Source organism: Diceros bicornis, chromosome 1 (genome assembly GCF_020826845.1).
Source record: "Diceros bicornis minor isolate mBicDic1 chromosome 1, mDicBic1.mat.cur, whole genome shotgun sequence".
In the NCBI taxonomy this organism is placed as follows: Eukaryota; Metazoa; Chordata; class Mammalia; order Perissodactyla; family Rhinocerotidae; genus Diceros; species Diceros bicornis.
Window position 1 is genome coordinate 35,554,609 of NC_080740.1, and position 16,286 is coordinate 35,570,894.

The 16,286-nt window shown below is 47.4% G+C and overlaps 1 protein-coding gene across 3 annotated transcripts in view; it reads right to left on the bottom strand.

The window, feature by feature from the left end:
- Positions 1-2,154: 2,154 nt before the first annotated feature.
- Positions 2,155-16,286, bottom strand: part of MCC (MCC regulator of WNT signaling pathway) — a 399,974-nt gene continuing 385,842 nt past the window's right edge. For all 3 annotated transcript variants that reach the window (XM_058538632.1, XM_058538623.1, XM_058538640.1), the window contains 2 exons: positions 4,939-5,061; positions 2,155-3,151 (listed from right to left, as the gene is read on the bottom strand). In XM_058538632.1, the coding sequence (XP_058394615.1) occupies positions 2,971-3,151; positions 4,939-5,061 (304 nt within the window). In that variant the 3' untranslated portion in view covers positions 2,155-2,970. The remainder of the gene's footprint in view (positions 3,152-4,938; positions 5,062-16,286) is intronic.

A 16,286-nucleotide genomic window follows, 5' to 3' on the forward strand; every position in this document is an offset into this window, starting at 1 on the left:
GAAATGGGTCCTTTCTTTCCATGCCTATTGCTCTAAGAGCCAAAGACTGAACTCTGAACGGAGAGGGTGACTGCCTACTAGGGGTAACCACTGAGGAAACTGGAGGAAAACAATTAAAAATATAGAAGTCTGAAGGTTTTTAACCTCATACAAGTTAGAATCAAGATCATTGTTTACCCCTGATGGAGATGTTAATATAAACCAGCTCCTATTTAGAAAGAAAAATTCAGGTTATAAAAAAGGAAAGTGATCCAGGCACCTGTGATCATTTATGTAATCAGTGCAGTTTTAGTAGGCCCCACAATTAGCATAACCAAGTGCCTGCTGGTTCACCTTCAACAAGGATTATGTCTTAGGGACTATTTGAAAAATACAAGGCGGGGGCCTGCCCCATGGCTTAGCGGTTAAGTGCGCGTGCTCCGCCACTGGCAGCCTGGGTTCGGATCCTGGGCGCATCACCGACACACCCTCTTCTCCAACCATGCTGAGGCAGCGTCCCATGTACAGCAACTAGAAGGGGCTTTGGGGAAAAAAAGGAGGAGGATTGGCAATAGATGTTAGCTCAGAGCCGGTCTTCCTCAGCAAAAGAGGAGGATCAGCATGGATGTTAGCTCAGGGCTGATCTTCCTCACAAAACAAAAAGAAAAATACAAGGAAAGGAAATCAACTATTTAATAGCTTTTTTATTCTACACATTTATAAAGGTAACAGTTTTGCTAGGGAAATAGTTTTCACCCAATCACCACATATTTGAAAAGTATTATGTTGAAATATAAACTCAAAATGAGGCCAGATAGGATGAGCAATACTGGAGCTCATGATGGCTCATAATGAGACCTCCGGGGTCTGGGGCGAGTTATATGACCCTAAAAGGGTGGGTTTTCAGTTTTAACTTGGAGCAAGAATGGTAGACAGAAGTCAGCAGACAAGATTTTATACCTGCATCAGCCATAGTTTTCAGTGTTGGTGAAAATAAAACTGTTTTGATGCCTGTTCAGTCACAGAAGAGAAAGCCATGAATGGTTTCCCACCTTGCACATCCCAGTTTGCTTAAGGAAGGACATTTCCCTAGGCAGGCTGGAAAAATGACGAAAACAATGATTTTGTCTATTAAACCTTTTGTTGCACATACTTTTCTGCCAAAACATTTTCCTTGTGACAAAATGAAACTTTATCCAAAGAATAAAAATTGATTAAAAAGAAAATCACAAGAACCAACTTTGACAAAATGATTCATAACAGAAAGAGAAGCCAGTGACTACTTTCACAGTGATCAAAGCACCCAAAAGCTGATCCTTCCAGACTGATACCAGTTGATTCCTTTTGAAGATGGGGCAGCCCTCACTGCTGGCCAGAGAAAGAAGGGTGATTGCTTTTGGAATAGAAATGCTCTGTCCTCCACAGTGGTGGCTGGAGTGTCCTTCCCCACTAGGCAGAAAGCTGAGGAACTTGTACCATGCTCTCTGAAGACAGACCTTTAGCTCATGGACGTGGTTAATGCAGTGATCTGGTCATAAGCAAAACTTTGTGACCCATTTCCCGTAGGGGACTTTGGGTGGATCTTTAGGTGCTACAGAATAAATGGCAAGTGGTCCTTGAAAATGTGTCAATGTAGGGCAGCTACAGAAGACTTGAAACACAACGCGAGAGTTGGTAAAACAGTGAATGTTACAATAGAAGAGGAATAATGAATTTATTTTAAGATGGAAGACTTTCCTGAAAGAATTCAGGTACTTCAGTCCTGCCCAGCCCTGTCAGCATTTTGCTTGAAATTTAACCTGTTTAAGCATCGTATGCTAACCATCACCATGTCTCGGGGTTGGGGGGGAGGGGGTAAAAGGAGGCCTCAGCAACCACTCCTTCACCCCTTGCCCTTCATAACAGCAGGAGCGAAGTCTTGAACTGGGGGTTCAGTAGCAGTTTCTTAAATAGGTGGGATCAGCCTGCAAAACATGCAGTATCTACTCAGTGTCCTGCCTCTTGCCGTTAGAAAAACAGAGGCAGGTGCTGAGCTACATATGTACTTTGATTCATGCAGAACAGCAAGTATGTAGTGCCCTGGGGTGGGGGAAAAGTACCAGTTATGCTCCTCTGCTCTTGAAAAAACTCCTAATAAAATTTTAGTTCCCCTACATGTATTAACAGGATTCTGTCAGCATTAGTCTTGGCTGTTAATAAGGCTCTACTGGGAGGGGGAGATCCCAGAGTCAAAGAGAGCTCCCTTCCCAGCACTGCCTCCACAGTGAGAGGTGAAGGAAGTTTTCATTCTCCCATACAGAATTGTTCAGGAACAGCCCTGGGGTTTCTCTACCTGTAACTTCACCGAAGCTAGGACTGTAAGGAACACCTGTGTACCATGCTCCTGTAATCCACCTCCCAGAGCACCTCTGAGTGACAGCCTATATCTTAGAGTTGATATGTGGAACTTGAAAACCAAAATCTGTTGCAATAAGCAAATCAGCACTTCTAGATGCTGAAGACACACAGACCCCTCTGTGAGTGTCAGTTTTCCCCTCAAGGAGAAGGAAAGAGGAGAAATTGGGGATGCCAGAGATAAGGTCACTGTCTACAAAAAAAGAGAAGAAAGGACTGGAAAATCTTATAAAACAAATGTCTGGGATACGACTGATGCACAACCTCCAGAACAGAAAAGATGGGAGAATGGCAAAGCCAGTGCTGAAAGCAGAAGAAAGGCCTGCTGAGCACGGCACACTGCGCGGGTATTTACACGCCGTCCATGGCCCGGGAGGGGAGGAACAGGATCCTCTGGATACAGCCTACACTGTGTCACCAGGGCCACTCACCCCCCAGGCTGAGTCCATGGCACTCCAGTGTCCAAGTGCTGACCTACCTACCAACCTTCCCTTTCTCACTCTCCCAACAGGTACTCTGTCCCCCGGGGCCCTTCTCTCCTCGGTGACCTGCTATAGTTTAGCGTCCATGGGCAGAACTTCGGTGCCCATGTGCCGATTAAAGTGACGTTTCATTGGTGTGTGGCCTTGAGTTCTCCTCCTCCAGCAGAGCTATTCTTTGCTTGAGCATCCTCACTTGGGTCTCATGTCTCTCCACCATGGCCATCATCTGAGACTCCAGCTTCTTCAGTTTGTTCTGATGCTTCTTCTTTGCTTTCTCATAAGCAGCCACCAGGTTGCTATGTGGGAACAGAGGGAAATGAGAATGAAGAGTCACCCTAAGCAGCATTGAGACAAACACTGTCCTGTCCACTGGGTGGCCAGGTCCAGTGAGCACCATTCTGAAGAAACAGCTCACACTGCCTCTTCAGCAAGAATCTGAAATCAAGTAGTTATTTCAGCACTCAAGGCCAATCATCTCTTGGCTTAACCACGATTAATTCAAGCCTGCTAGAGGCTTGTCACGAACATATTAGGAGGGGTGTAAACCAACAATCCACACTAGCCCCATCCAAAACAGATAAGCAGACAAGGTAGCTGAATTCCAGAAATCTGTCACTTAAATACAAGCACTGGGTGTATTTGTTGCATGGCTGCCTGCAACAGATGGTCAAGTGTAAGTTACAGGAGAGTGTTCTTCACACACTGCAGTCTAAGTGACCTCACCTAGGATGGGGCAGAGAGGCTCTGACAACTTCCCTTTATGCTTCGGGCTGGTAGGATTTGGAACACACAGGCCATAAGCTAATGCTGCCAGCCGAACACAGAACATAGGCCTTGTGAACTGTCCCCTCTGGGAGCCCAGTGAGAAGGCGGCGAGGGGTGAGCCCAGGGCTAGGTAAGTCCTGGTACCCACTCTGGTCCAAAACAGCACCCCAAATCTCTTCCATTTACAGACAGGTTCTCAAAGTGTGGTCTGAGGACCGACCCTCGGGGATTCCCAAAACCCGTTCAGGGGAGGTCTGCAAGGCCCTTTATTTTCTTACTACAGATGTGCGTGAAGCTGGGTTTTCTCGATATATTTCAAAACAATATATTGCCTATAGAAGCAAGGTGAGAACAGAGCTGTTTGCTATTAAACCAGACATTAAAGAGATTTGCAAAATTGTAAAAATGGTGCCACTCTTCTGATTATTTTTTGGAAAATAGTAATTTTTTAAATAAATGCCATTTGTATTACACATAGTGAATTTGTTTCTTATAAACAAATTAATAAAAACTTTAAACAACTTGTCTCAGTTTTAGTTTCTAAAATGAGATTTAGCGGCCGTCCCAGTGGCGCAAGCGGTTAAGTGTGCGCGCTCTGCTGTGGCGGCCCAGGGTTCGCCAGTTCGGATCCCGGGCGCACACCGACGCACCGTTTGTTAAGCCATGCTGTGGCAGCGTCCCATATAAAGTAGAGGAAGATGGGCATGGATGTTAGCCCAGGGCCAGTCTTCCTCAGCAAAAAAGAGGAGGATTGGCATTGGATGTTAGCTCAGGGCTGGTTTTCCTCACACACACAAAAAAATAATAAAATGAGATTTAGCAATAGATAAATAATTTATAAGAACAAAACTCTTTAAGGTTCTCAATTTTTTAAGAGTGTAAAGGGGTCCTGAGCCCAAAAAGTTTGAGACTGCTGTCTTAGAACAGTGCTTCCTAAGGTGTTTCACCGATATTAAATGTTGCTCAAATAAAAGGTTCTGTGGTCAATTTTGTTTGGAAAACATTGGCTTAAACACAATTAAACAGATTTTTTTTCTTAATTGTATGACTTCTCAGAACTTTTATTATATAAAGTGTTAAGAGGGGACCACAGTATGCTGCATTTCCCAAACATATTTGGCTCAAGGACTCATCTTTTCAAGCATTTCTTAGGTTTCTATGTAACACTTTGGGAAATGATGCCCTAGGGAAGACCAGGCTCTCTGGGGCAAGTGAGGACTTGCCATTCGCTAGAGTTGGTTCCCAGCAATTATGGAAATATCCTCCCTGGTGTATGAGTCCAAGTACCACTGGGAATCTACAAACAGAGAGATCTTACCTGTTGGCTCGCTTTAGGTCATTAACAAACTCTGCTGATTGTTGGTGTCGGATTTCACTGCTCTTGGTGAGTCTTTCCAAGGCATTCACCAACTCTTGAACTCTGGCCTTTAACTTCTTTTCTCTGTATGAAGGAGAGATGAAGCACGCCATGAGTAACTTGAGATGATGGTGGAGGTGGCTACTGCCCTGGAAGTGGTGGCAGTGAAGGAGGAAGGTTTAGCTTGCCAGGTCAAAAGGCAGGAGTATGAAAAGGAAGGTAGTAAGAGAAGGCACAAGAGCTCCCCTTCCCTCAGCAGAGCCAGAACACCTCACCACTGCATTCTTGAAGAGTTTGTGCCTGCTTCCTTTAATGATAAGGACCCTTTAGAGATCAAAGTATGGGTCACAAAGAACAGACAGGAAGTTGTTCCTAGTTTTCCAGATGGGAAACTAAGCTAGTCTAGAAGTTCTTTCTGCTGTGGGCATACGAGATGCTCAGCAATGAGTGCAGCCTGACCACAAACCCCATCCTGGCCTCCACACCCTTCTTTTCCAAGTGTGCTAAGCATCTCCTGAACACTCAGGGATACAAGAACAGAAACCTCTGGTCTGGGTGGCCTACCTTGCACGAGTCCCTACTCTGCGGAAATCAACGTGATCCTACCTTGCAAAAAAATGAAAAAAGCTGGTAGTGGTAGTGGTAGAATTGATATTCTCATTTTAAAGGTCCTTGTCCCCTTGAAACTACTGAACTTATATTTGCACTTTCATTTGACTCCCCTACTCCATGGCTTCAAGTTCTGTGAGCTCTTTACTACCACAGTAACCCAGGCTAATTGACTTAGGAGTCAATTACAGGAGGTTTCTACTGTCCAGTCAGCTTATTGCCTCCCTCTAATTCCCACAAGAGCACAAGACCTAGGCAGGGAAACATCAGTGACCATCCTCCTCCCTCCCAAGGTACCCCTGTCACTGGCCCGGCATCCCACTCAGCACAGTCTGCCACGATCTGTTGAATGTACTGCACTCAGCAGGCTCCCCCGTTGGCTTGCTGGCTCTAGGGTGGCAAGGACCTTATTTGGTTTGGCTCCCCAGTGTATGTATCCCCAGTGCTGAGCGCCATGCCCGGGTGACAGCTTCTCAGCGACAACAGTTGTTAAAACAGCTTCAGGGCCGGCCCCATGGCTTAGTGGTTAAGTGCGCGCGCTCTGCTGCTGGCGGCCCGGGTTTGGATCGCGGACGCGCGCCGACACACCGCTTCTCCCGCCATGCTGAGGCCCCGGCCCACATACAGCAACTAGAAGGATGTGCAACTATGTACTGGGGCTTTGGGGGAAGAAAAAAAAAAAAAAACAGCTTCAGAACAACTCACTAAAGGTATTTGATTCCTTGGAGCATACTGAGAAACCAGGATTTATGGGAGAAATTCCTCTAAAAACGACTCATGAGTGTTTGAGGAATGTTATTTAGCACAATAGTTTTGGAAGGCAATTTGGCAGTATCTATCAAAATAAAAAATGAACACATCCCTTGACAAAGCGACTTGATGTAGGAATTTTTCTTACAAAAATAGTAGGAGTGTAGGGATAAGATACATGAGATTACAGTTGGATTCACTTCAGCGTTGGTAACAACAGCAAAGAATGGGAAACAACAGTGAACTGGTTAAGTTAATGAAGGTCTGTGGGTTCTATTGAAATGCTCTGTAATGGTTGAAAAAAACACAGATGGACATGCACTGGCACGGAAGGGTGTCCGATATACTGTCAAGTGAAAAGGGTGAGTTCTATTGGATGCCATTTTTTGCAAAAACAATTAAAAATCTTGAGTGTGAATAGCTGATATACTCTAACAATAGACCAGAAGGCTAAACACTCAGCAATGGTTAACTCTCGGAAGGGGGATGATGGAATCTTTCATTTTCTACTGTACTCACTTTTGCATTGCTTGAAATTTTCATAATTGTGTATGCTTTTTGTAAAGTATGTGAGATGAGTCTCAGTGGTTATGCTTCCTGTAGGAAGGGTGTGGGAGGGTGACTGGGGGTAGGGGGTGGAGGACTCAGGTGCTCAGATGGTTCAGCCCCTCCCTGGCTTTTCAGATCTTTCACATTTCTCCCTCCAGCTACTCTAAGTGCAAGTCAAGCTTTCCAAACTCATTAATGAAGAAAGGAATTGCAACACAAAAATCCAGGCCTGCTTTTGTGAGTGAGGACGGAGGGGGAAAGATCTTTTTAATCAAAGCCTAACAACCAGCCCTGAAGTCCCGATGAGTCATCATTCTTCAGCTCTTCCTCCTACCCACCCTGAGGAAGCAGGAGCCAGGACGCGCTGAGAGCCTTCCAGCAAGTGTCTCCCACTTTGTTGAGGAATGTGGGTTTCTCCTGGGCCCTAGCAGCCACCAGGAGATCTCCTTGGATCTGGTTGCCTTCCCTACTGGAATCCAAGAGTGGCACCGTTTCCTACCAGAAGTGGGAATGCTGTCTTGGGGGGGGGGGGCGGCTCCTTTCCTCCTCCCTCCCCAACCCATCCTCTTGTAACCAGTTCAACTGAGCCCATCTCTTATCAACAGTGATTAAGAATTGCCTTTCAGAAAATCTGCAAAGTCACGTAGCCAGAGCATGTGCAAAAGAAGAAATCTTGACCTGAAATGACCTCGAGCCCAAAGATCCTCCTCCTCACGGAACACAACCAGAACTTGAAAGGTGGATTCTTATCAGAAGTGAGGGGGTCCCTGATTCAGGAAAATCCGGTGTTAAAATTCCTTCCCCACCTCATCAGAAATGTTTAGAACCCCATCATAAATGTTTAGAATCCTGTCATAAATGTTTAAAACCTTACCATAAATGCTTGAAGCCCACCAATCAAAACCTGTCCCACCAGTGTTTCTGAGCGCCAGCCTGTTCTCCCTCACCTTTTAAATTTCACCCCAAATCCTGAATCGGTGAGACAGATCTGAGGGCACACGCCCCCTGCCCTCTCTGCAGATGGAGCTCGAAGAAAAAAGCTGATTTCTCTCCCAAAAGCTGGTGCCGTAATTAGTTGGCTTGTTCATGCGCACCGGGCAAGTAAACCCCAATCTTTTGTGGTAACACTCTCAGCCTTTCAGGCAGCCCTCTGTCAGCTGAGGGAAGGTTAGGACAGCATGAAAGATTTTTTTTCCCCTTCCCTCTGGCTGTAACGAATAGGGAAGGGTTATTTTACTACATTTTGTTAAACGGTTTCAATTCTTTTATCTTTTTTTTTTTTAAAGATTTTATTTATTTATTTTTCCCCCAAAGCCCCGGTAGATAGTTGTATGTCGTAGTTGCACATCCATTCTAGTTGCTGTATGTGGGACGCGGCCTCAGCATGGCCGGAGAAGCAGTGTGTCGGTGCTCGCCCGGGATCCGAACCCCGGGCCGCCAGCAGCGGAGCGCGTGCACTTAACCGCTAAGCCACGGGGCCGGCCCCTCAATTCTTTTATCTTTTATTCTAAAGTGGATTAATAGCGCAGAGGGAAAAAAATTGTGAAGAGAATTTAAAATGTCACCATGAACTCAATAAATTCACAACAAAAAACTACCCAGAGCAGTACGATTCCCCACCCCCAATTACATCCACACCCCTGCCCCACCAGCAGACTGGGAGAGCATGGAAATCCCAGCCTCACCACAAAACAAAGGGCTTCCTTCCCCAGGCCCCCAGGTAACGGAGGGAACTTTCCAGACCTTGCAGCCTCTAGTGGAGGACTGAAGACAGGAGAGGCTTTCCAAGACCCTGCCCAACCCCGGGGTTGGGGGGTGGGGATGGGGATGGTTATGGGGGAAAGCCACTGCTGGGAGCTGAGAGTGAACTGCTTGTACCAACTCCAGAATGGAACGAGGATGCTGATTCATTTAAAGATATAAAGACAAGACCAAACCTCAAACGTGGGTTACTTTACCTGTTTTTATTTGACTGAGGCAGACACCTGTAGTAAAAGACTGCTGCCTCCAGCACCGCTGATCTGGACTGACAGAGACGCTAACCCACGGGGAAGTAACAACTCTAGACCCGCACTGCCGGTGTGGCAGCCACATGCCACGGGCGGCCATTTGAGCACTTGGAATGTGGCTGGTCCGCACTGAGATGTGCTGGAAGTGTAAAATACACACTGGAATTTGAAGACTTACTATGAAAAAAAGAATGTAAAATATCTCAATACTTTAAAAAATATTGATTACATGTTGAAATGATAATATTTTGGATATACTGGGCTAAATATGTTATTAATTTCACCTGGGTTTTTACAGGTTCAACTGTGGCTACTAGAAATTTAAAATTACACCTGTGGCTTGCACTTGTGACTCAGATTCTATTACCAGTGGAGTGCTGCTCTTAGCACGTGTTCACAGTAACTGTACCAGGTGGTGTTCCTGGATTCTGATTCCGGAGGTTTGGGTCGAGGCCCAGGAACAGTACTTTAAGAAGTGCCTCAGGTGATTCTTCTTATCAGGCAACTTTGGAAAACTCTGGTCAGGCAGAAGTGTCCTTCACCTGGGTCTGCGGATGCCCTTCCTGTGGTCTTGGAACTCCCTGAATCTATACCCGCAGGGGCATACTTGCCTGAAGCCTACAGCTTTTCTCAGATTCTCAAAGGACAACCTGGATAAGAACCATAAGCCTGCTAATCCACGTCACTTTGGAACCTCAACGATTCATATCCTGTTCCTTCCAGTTTCTAATTCAAATGCTTGCTTGGCCTTCAGCTAAGGAAGAATTTAGTTCATCTAGATAAGATAATAAGGCTAAAATGAGCACTTTCATAGGCTCCACACAGATGAGAAAGTAAAAATTAAACCCTACATGTTCCATTTGCCCCTCGACAGTAATGCTTGCACACGATGTTTTCCGGAACGCCCAAAACTGCATAATCCCTTCCTTGTTTTTTTTTTTAACTCCTAGTAGCAAAGGCACTCAAGAATATACACCTAGACCATCAAGTAAAAAGACATGCTGGATTATACTGTTACTATGAAAACCCAAGTCACTCCGCACACGTGTGGTTCAGTTACAGGTCCGTCCACCTCACTAAAAATGAGCGTTATTTCTGGTCACAAAAGGTCCTATGAATCTTACTCTAACCACACAGTCAGGGAGGTGTTTCTTCTTTTCAACTGAAACAATTTTAAGCAGTGGCATATACACAGGGAATCTGAGAGGCAGACTCATGATGAGAGTCCACAGGTGACGAGAAAAGGCAGGGTGGCTTGCCACTGAGCTGGGCCGGAGACGGAGCTAGCTGGCCTCCGCGGTAGTGCTCGTCAGTGTGCCCAGGCCGTCGGGAAGTAGGGCCCTCTGAGCAATTAAGGGAGGAGGTTGCATTCTCCTTAACATGAAAAGACCAGCAGCGGTACTTTAATCACAGTCCAGACACCCATGAGGAGCTGGGGGAGTCAACAGGGCGAGAGCCCGGTCTTGGGTCTTGATGAGGCAGTGAGTGGCTTTGCAGCCGGCCAGGAAACCTTTCAGAGGAGCTATAATCAGACCAAACCGCAGGGAGTCACAGCCATGCAGCCACAAGGCCTGGAATTTCTTAGTAATTGCTCATTATATGGAATTAATCATTGAGAGAATTGTCTGCATATGTGGTTCCTCTCGTCCTCACCTTCCATTACTCGTTAACCCCAACCATGCTTCTGTCGCCGCTGAAACTGCTCAGGAGGTCACTGGTGACCTCGGTGTTGCCTCATCCCAAGGTCCCTCTGTCCTGATCTTACCTGTCAGCACCTTTTCCTCTTCCTTGAGCACATCTTTACTCCTGAGTGCCCGGATTTCATCCTCTTTCACCTGCCTCCCCTCAGTCTTCTGCTCTATTTCACCTCTACATACTGGGAGTATTTAGGACTTGGGCCTGGACCATATTTTATATCCTACCCTTGCTTTACTTGATTCTCTCCATTCCCATTTATTTTCTTAAAAACTACTTACATGGTAAACACTTCCAAATCTTTATCTCCAGGCCTTTCCTTGGATCTCTGGACCTATTTGACATCTCTACTTACCAGGCATTTTCAATGTAACATGTCCAAAGCAGAACTTCTGAGGTCTCCCAAATCCACTCTTTCTCCCTTGTTGGCAGCTGGCAACACCATCACCCAGTTGCTGACGCATCTTGAGTCAGCCGTAACTCCTCCCTTCCCTTGTCTTCCACATCCATTCCATAGCAAACCCCATCTACCAAACCTTCTTGTCATCTCTGCCACCAGCATCCAGGTCCAGGCTGCCAGCACTTCTCACCTGGACACCATAAGAGCCTCGTACTTGGGTTCTCTGCCTCACCTCTGCGCCCCTCTAGCCTGGTTTTCACAGAGCAACCAGGGTAATTTTTACTGTGACAAATCAGACCATATTACTGCCCTTTGGTGCCTTCCACCTGCACTTGGAATAAAGTCTGTGGTCTTACTCTGACCCATTCGGCCCTGCTTGACCAGACCTCTGCCTGTCCAGTCTTTGGAGGCACCCTCCTCCTTGCATGCAGGAATCCTATCAGTTCTTAGCACACACCAAGCTCCTTCCCATGGCAGAACCCTGTGCAGTCGGCTCCCTCTGCTTGGGATGTACTTCCTCCACTAGGCTACTTTTCCTCCTTTTCATCTCAGCTTAAATGTCACCTCCTCAGAGAAGCCCACCCTGACTACTCATCAAAACAAATGTCCCAGCCTTATGACATCACAGCACCTTGTCATTTCCTCCATATTATTCACTGCAATCTATATTTAATTTTTTGAAAAAACATCTCTGCAGTGACTACATCACATCACCCTATTTCCCTCATGGTAACCATTACAGTCCATAACTACTTATCTTTTAGAAAATCCACGCAGCGGGGACAGCGATCTCTACGTCCTTTACCAGGATGAAGTTATTTAATTCCCACAACAGCCCTTGGAGGTCAGTACTGTTATTATTACCCTCATTTTCTAGATGAGGAACTTGGGGCACAGCTAAGAGACTTGCCAATACGCCTGCAGAGCTGGGATCCACACCAGGAGTCTGTCGTGGGCCTGTGCTCTTCATCTTGCTGGAGTATGCTGTGACCCCCAGAGGGCCCACCAACCATGAAGCAGGAGATAAGACCTCTGGTGGAGAGCACAGGCCTGCAGAATCAGAGATGAGGTGCCCCCAGGCCATGATGTTCTGCAGGTATTATGTTGGAGTGTGGCTGTATTTTGCCAGGAGTAGCAGCAAGATGATGGTAACAGTCTATCTTTCTTGGCCCAGACTTTCCTATGAACATGTTTCTTGCCCAGGAAATGCATCTGTAGTGTTCACAGGCATGCCCCCACCTTTGCCTGTGGCTCTGATGCTCTCCATCCCTCTGCCTTTATGAGATCCCCAGTAAGGCCTTCTCTCTGAGCTTTTGGAGCATGGCGGGAGTGATAGAAATGAAAAAATCTGTTACCCAAGCTATGCCCACCTCAATCTGTGGGGCGAGCATCAGTCTTTACCTTTGCCCTTCGAGGCCCTGGCACTGGCGCTCAGCGGTTTCTTTATGCGATAATAAACTCATAGACGCACTTTGTATTCCATTAATGTCCTGCAGACCCATGTGCATTTATGGAATTCTACGCACAACTTCCATTGCCCTATTGCTCTTGTAAATCAGCCAAATATGAAGAATCAGCAAGTGCAAGCCTAATAAAACAGCACCTTTTAAAATAACGGTCCTACTAATAAAACGGTGAAGGTCTACTGCTTGTTTTCTCAGTGGGGGCTCCCTCTTTAAAAGGACCCCTACCACTTCCCTCTTCATTTCATCCCACTGTTTGTAGGGCTCAAAAACAGTATTGATCCAGAGCTGCTGAAATAGGGGTCAATCGGTGCCATCTTGTCTCCTCTCATGGCTGAATGCTTCATACAAGTTGGGAAGATTTCTAGAGCTGGGCAGATATTCTTGGAACCTGGATATGATTTGAACTCTGAGGAGGACTCTAACGACCAAGTGCTCTGCGGGCACTGATGGGTGATGAGTGGTCAGTACCATCGGGGCGCAGGGAGGAGCAGGAAGGTAGATGGCAGAGGTGCCTGGGAAAGCTTCAGGAAGGTGAGTGTTCTACTGGAGGGGACGAGGAGGAGGGTTCCCAGGTTGAGACAGACGGGAGGATAAAGTGAAGGCCTGTTCTCAGAAAGATGCATTGTCCAGATGAATCTGGACTACAGACTATGTATGGGGGAAACTTTTTGAAATATGGGCTAGAAAGTTAAGTTAGGGACCTACAGACAATCTTGAATGCCAAGCCACTGAAGGTGTTTCTGCAGAGTGACCCAATAAGAAGTGCACTTTAAGGTATTCTGGTGGCTGGACGACCCATTAGGGCGTGTCTCCAGGAGTTCTGAGGAGTTGAGGGCTAAACCCGGGAGAGGGCAATGCAAATGGCAAGCAATGGATGGGATTTTAAGGGAAAAAAACAATATGATCCGCTGACAAGAGGTAGAGAGAGGAGACTTCAAAGTTGTAATCCTGGATCATTAGAAGAATATAATTTCTAATATAAATAGGATTTCTGAAGAAGAGGCCAATTTCAAAGGGCAGGATGAGACAGGTTAGAATTTCTGTTTTGGACATGCTGTGTTCTGAGGCTCTGGCATGATTTCAGGATGGAGATGAGATGTCCAGCGGGCAGAGAGAAATGAGGCTGAGATAATTCAGGAACCATTTAGAAGGAACCGAGTCATGAGAGTTGAAGTCGTAAACCTGGGTGAGTAAGCCATGATCGCTGCCCCAAAGGGACTCTCCTCAAGGAGGTGGGAGGGTGAAAGGGGTGGGACCAGGCACATAAGACACAGAGCAATGAAGTGTTCTATGATAAAAAGGCACATAGGAACAACAACAACAAAAGATGCTTTACAGACAGGCTAGAGGCACGCTGATGTGAGGGCTTGGGGCATGGGGTTAGGTGGTGTGAGGGCAGAAGCCACAGCAGGAGTGAAGTCCTGGGGCACAAAGGAGACTAAGCATCTGGTGTGGCTCAGGGTGGGAGGGGGCATGTGATAGGAGGCCGGGGTGGGAAGCGGGGAGGGGTCAGAACATACACTTGCTAGGAGTTTGGACACAGCTGGGAGTCACCAGATGGTGGTAAGTAACAGGGTGTGGTGGGCAGAACTGTAAAATGGCCCTGGAGATTTCAGCCCCTCAGTGTACACGCACCTTCTCCCGGTTAGTCAAACACTAATCTAGGTGCTGCTGTGAGGGAATTTTGCAGATGTGATTAAGGCCCCAAACAGCTGACATTAAGATAAGGTGGTTATTCTGGGTAGACCTGACCTAATTAGGTGAGCCCTTAAAATGGCCTGGGCTCTTCCTGGAAAGAGATTTGCAGCAGGAAAGGGATTTATGAGAGGGAGGTTCTCCTTGCTGGCTTTGAGGATGAGGGGGCTATGCAGAAGGAATTCGAGAGGTCTCTAGTGCTGAGAGTTACCAGCTGGCCAACAGCCAGCAAGGAAATGGGATGTCAGCCCTGCAACCACGAGGACTGACCTCTGCCAGCAGGCAGAATGGGTTTGGAAGCAGATTCTTCCTGTGAGCCTCCGGATGAGCACACGGCCTGGAGGACACCTTGATTGCAGCCTGTAGACCCTAAACAGAGAAGCCAGTCACGCTGTGCTCAGATTTCTGACCCACGGAAACTGTGAGCTAATAAACGGACATGGCTTTAAGCCACTAAGCTTGTGGTAATTTGTCACAGAGCAACAGAACACTCATACGGGGGTAGCCATCAGATTTGCAACTGGTATAGTTATTTTGTGACCCTGAAAGACTCCCCCCTTTTATTGGGTCATTCTCAGGGGCACACAGATGTGCTCTGGTGTCTCCATTCTTAGCGAGACTTGCTCAATACTTCTGCTCCCTGCACAGCATTTCAACCCGTTGTCTTCACTTCTTGCCTCTCCCTTCTTAACCCACTCCAATTTGAAGTAGTTGGCCTCCTTGCTTTGCAACATTGTCTTTTCTTGGCCTTTGTGTCACCCCTGCTGGTAGATGTGTCAAGGCCTGTCATCTGGTGTTCCTCCCACCGTGAGTAATTTGCGCAGTGGTGGAGGCCCACAGGCCATGGGGGATTGGCGGGTATTTCCACTCCTCTCTTTGAACTCGGAGACGTTGCCCTGGGGTGCCTTCCTGCGTGGGCCAGCTCCGCTCCCAATCTGGGTACATCCAGGTCCTCCAGATCTGGTCTCTTGTGACCACGCTGATCAGATGGGGCTCACCTGCCCCTGGATGTCTCCTTACAGGGATCTGACTCACAGCCCTCTCCTAGCAGTAGCGGCTTGCTTGTTACTCATCGGAGAGAGAAAAGGAAGTCCATGTGCTCCTCCTCTGCTTGATGAGTTGGGCACATCTTGTCCCTAGACAGAGTGGCCACTGCAATTTGTTGATTGCCTTTACATTAAAGAGTGATCTGGCACACACGTAGACACAGGTGGCAGATCCCAGTGCCCTGGAGGGCTCAGCAGAGCCCCTGGTGGGCCTGTGGCTAAATGACCATAGGCCCTGCAGGAGAAGGGCGCCAACCCCTGCAGGTGGCTGTGCTGGAGCTGGAGCCAGGTCCCTATCTCCCACTGGCAGACGTGGACTCACCTGAGGCGGCACCACATGCTGCTTCTCACCATGTCACAGGCCCCTTTCCTGACCACTCCCTGTCCCCCGGCACTGAGAAGCACAGCATCCTTACCTTTTAACCCACACGACCTGGGGTCTGTGCGATTGGGGAAGTCTTCCCCCACCCCCAGCACTACATTTGCCCTCAGCATTTGGTGGACAGATGTGCGGCCATGTACCAGGAGCACAGGGGTTCCCATTCGCCCAGACCATGCACACTACTGTGGGTATAGCCTTCAGATGAGCCCATGCGAGCAGGCTCAGCTCACACTCATCTGTAAGCAAACCTCTGCCAGCACACAGGGGTCCAGCAGAGAAGGTGAGGCATGTGATTTCCCCACTGCCTCGCTGTGTGACCTTGGGAAACCACTCGGCCTTGCTGTGCCAGTTCCCAACACACCTTCCCCCATCACATGGAGAACAACACCTGCTCCTCGTTGCCTCCCAGGAATATGATGGACATGAAACAGTCTGCTCCCCTCAGCTGTGCTCAGGTCCCGAAGGCAGGCTGTGCAAACACCATATAAGTACCAAGAAGAATCATTTCCGAAAATTCCTTCTCCTTAATGCATTTTTATAGTTCACTTCTTTGGTGGAAAGGTCATTCAGTTAAATTTTACAAGGACCAAGAGCAAAAGGAGGATCTGAGATGGAGAAGGGTTTTGTCGCACACAGCCTGTGCAGATGACAGCAAAAACAAGGTACCCTGATGAGACAAATCCTCATATGCAAGACTGGAAACCTGGT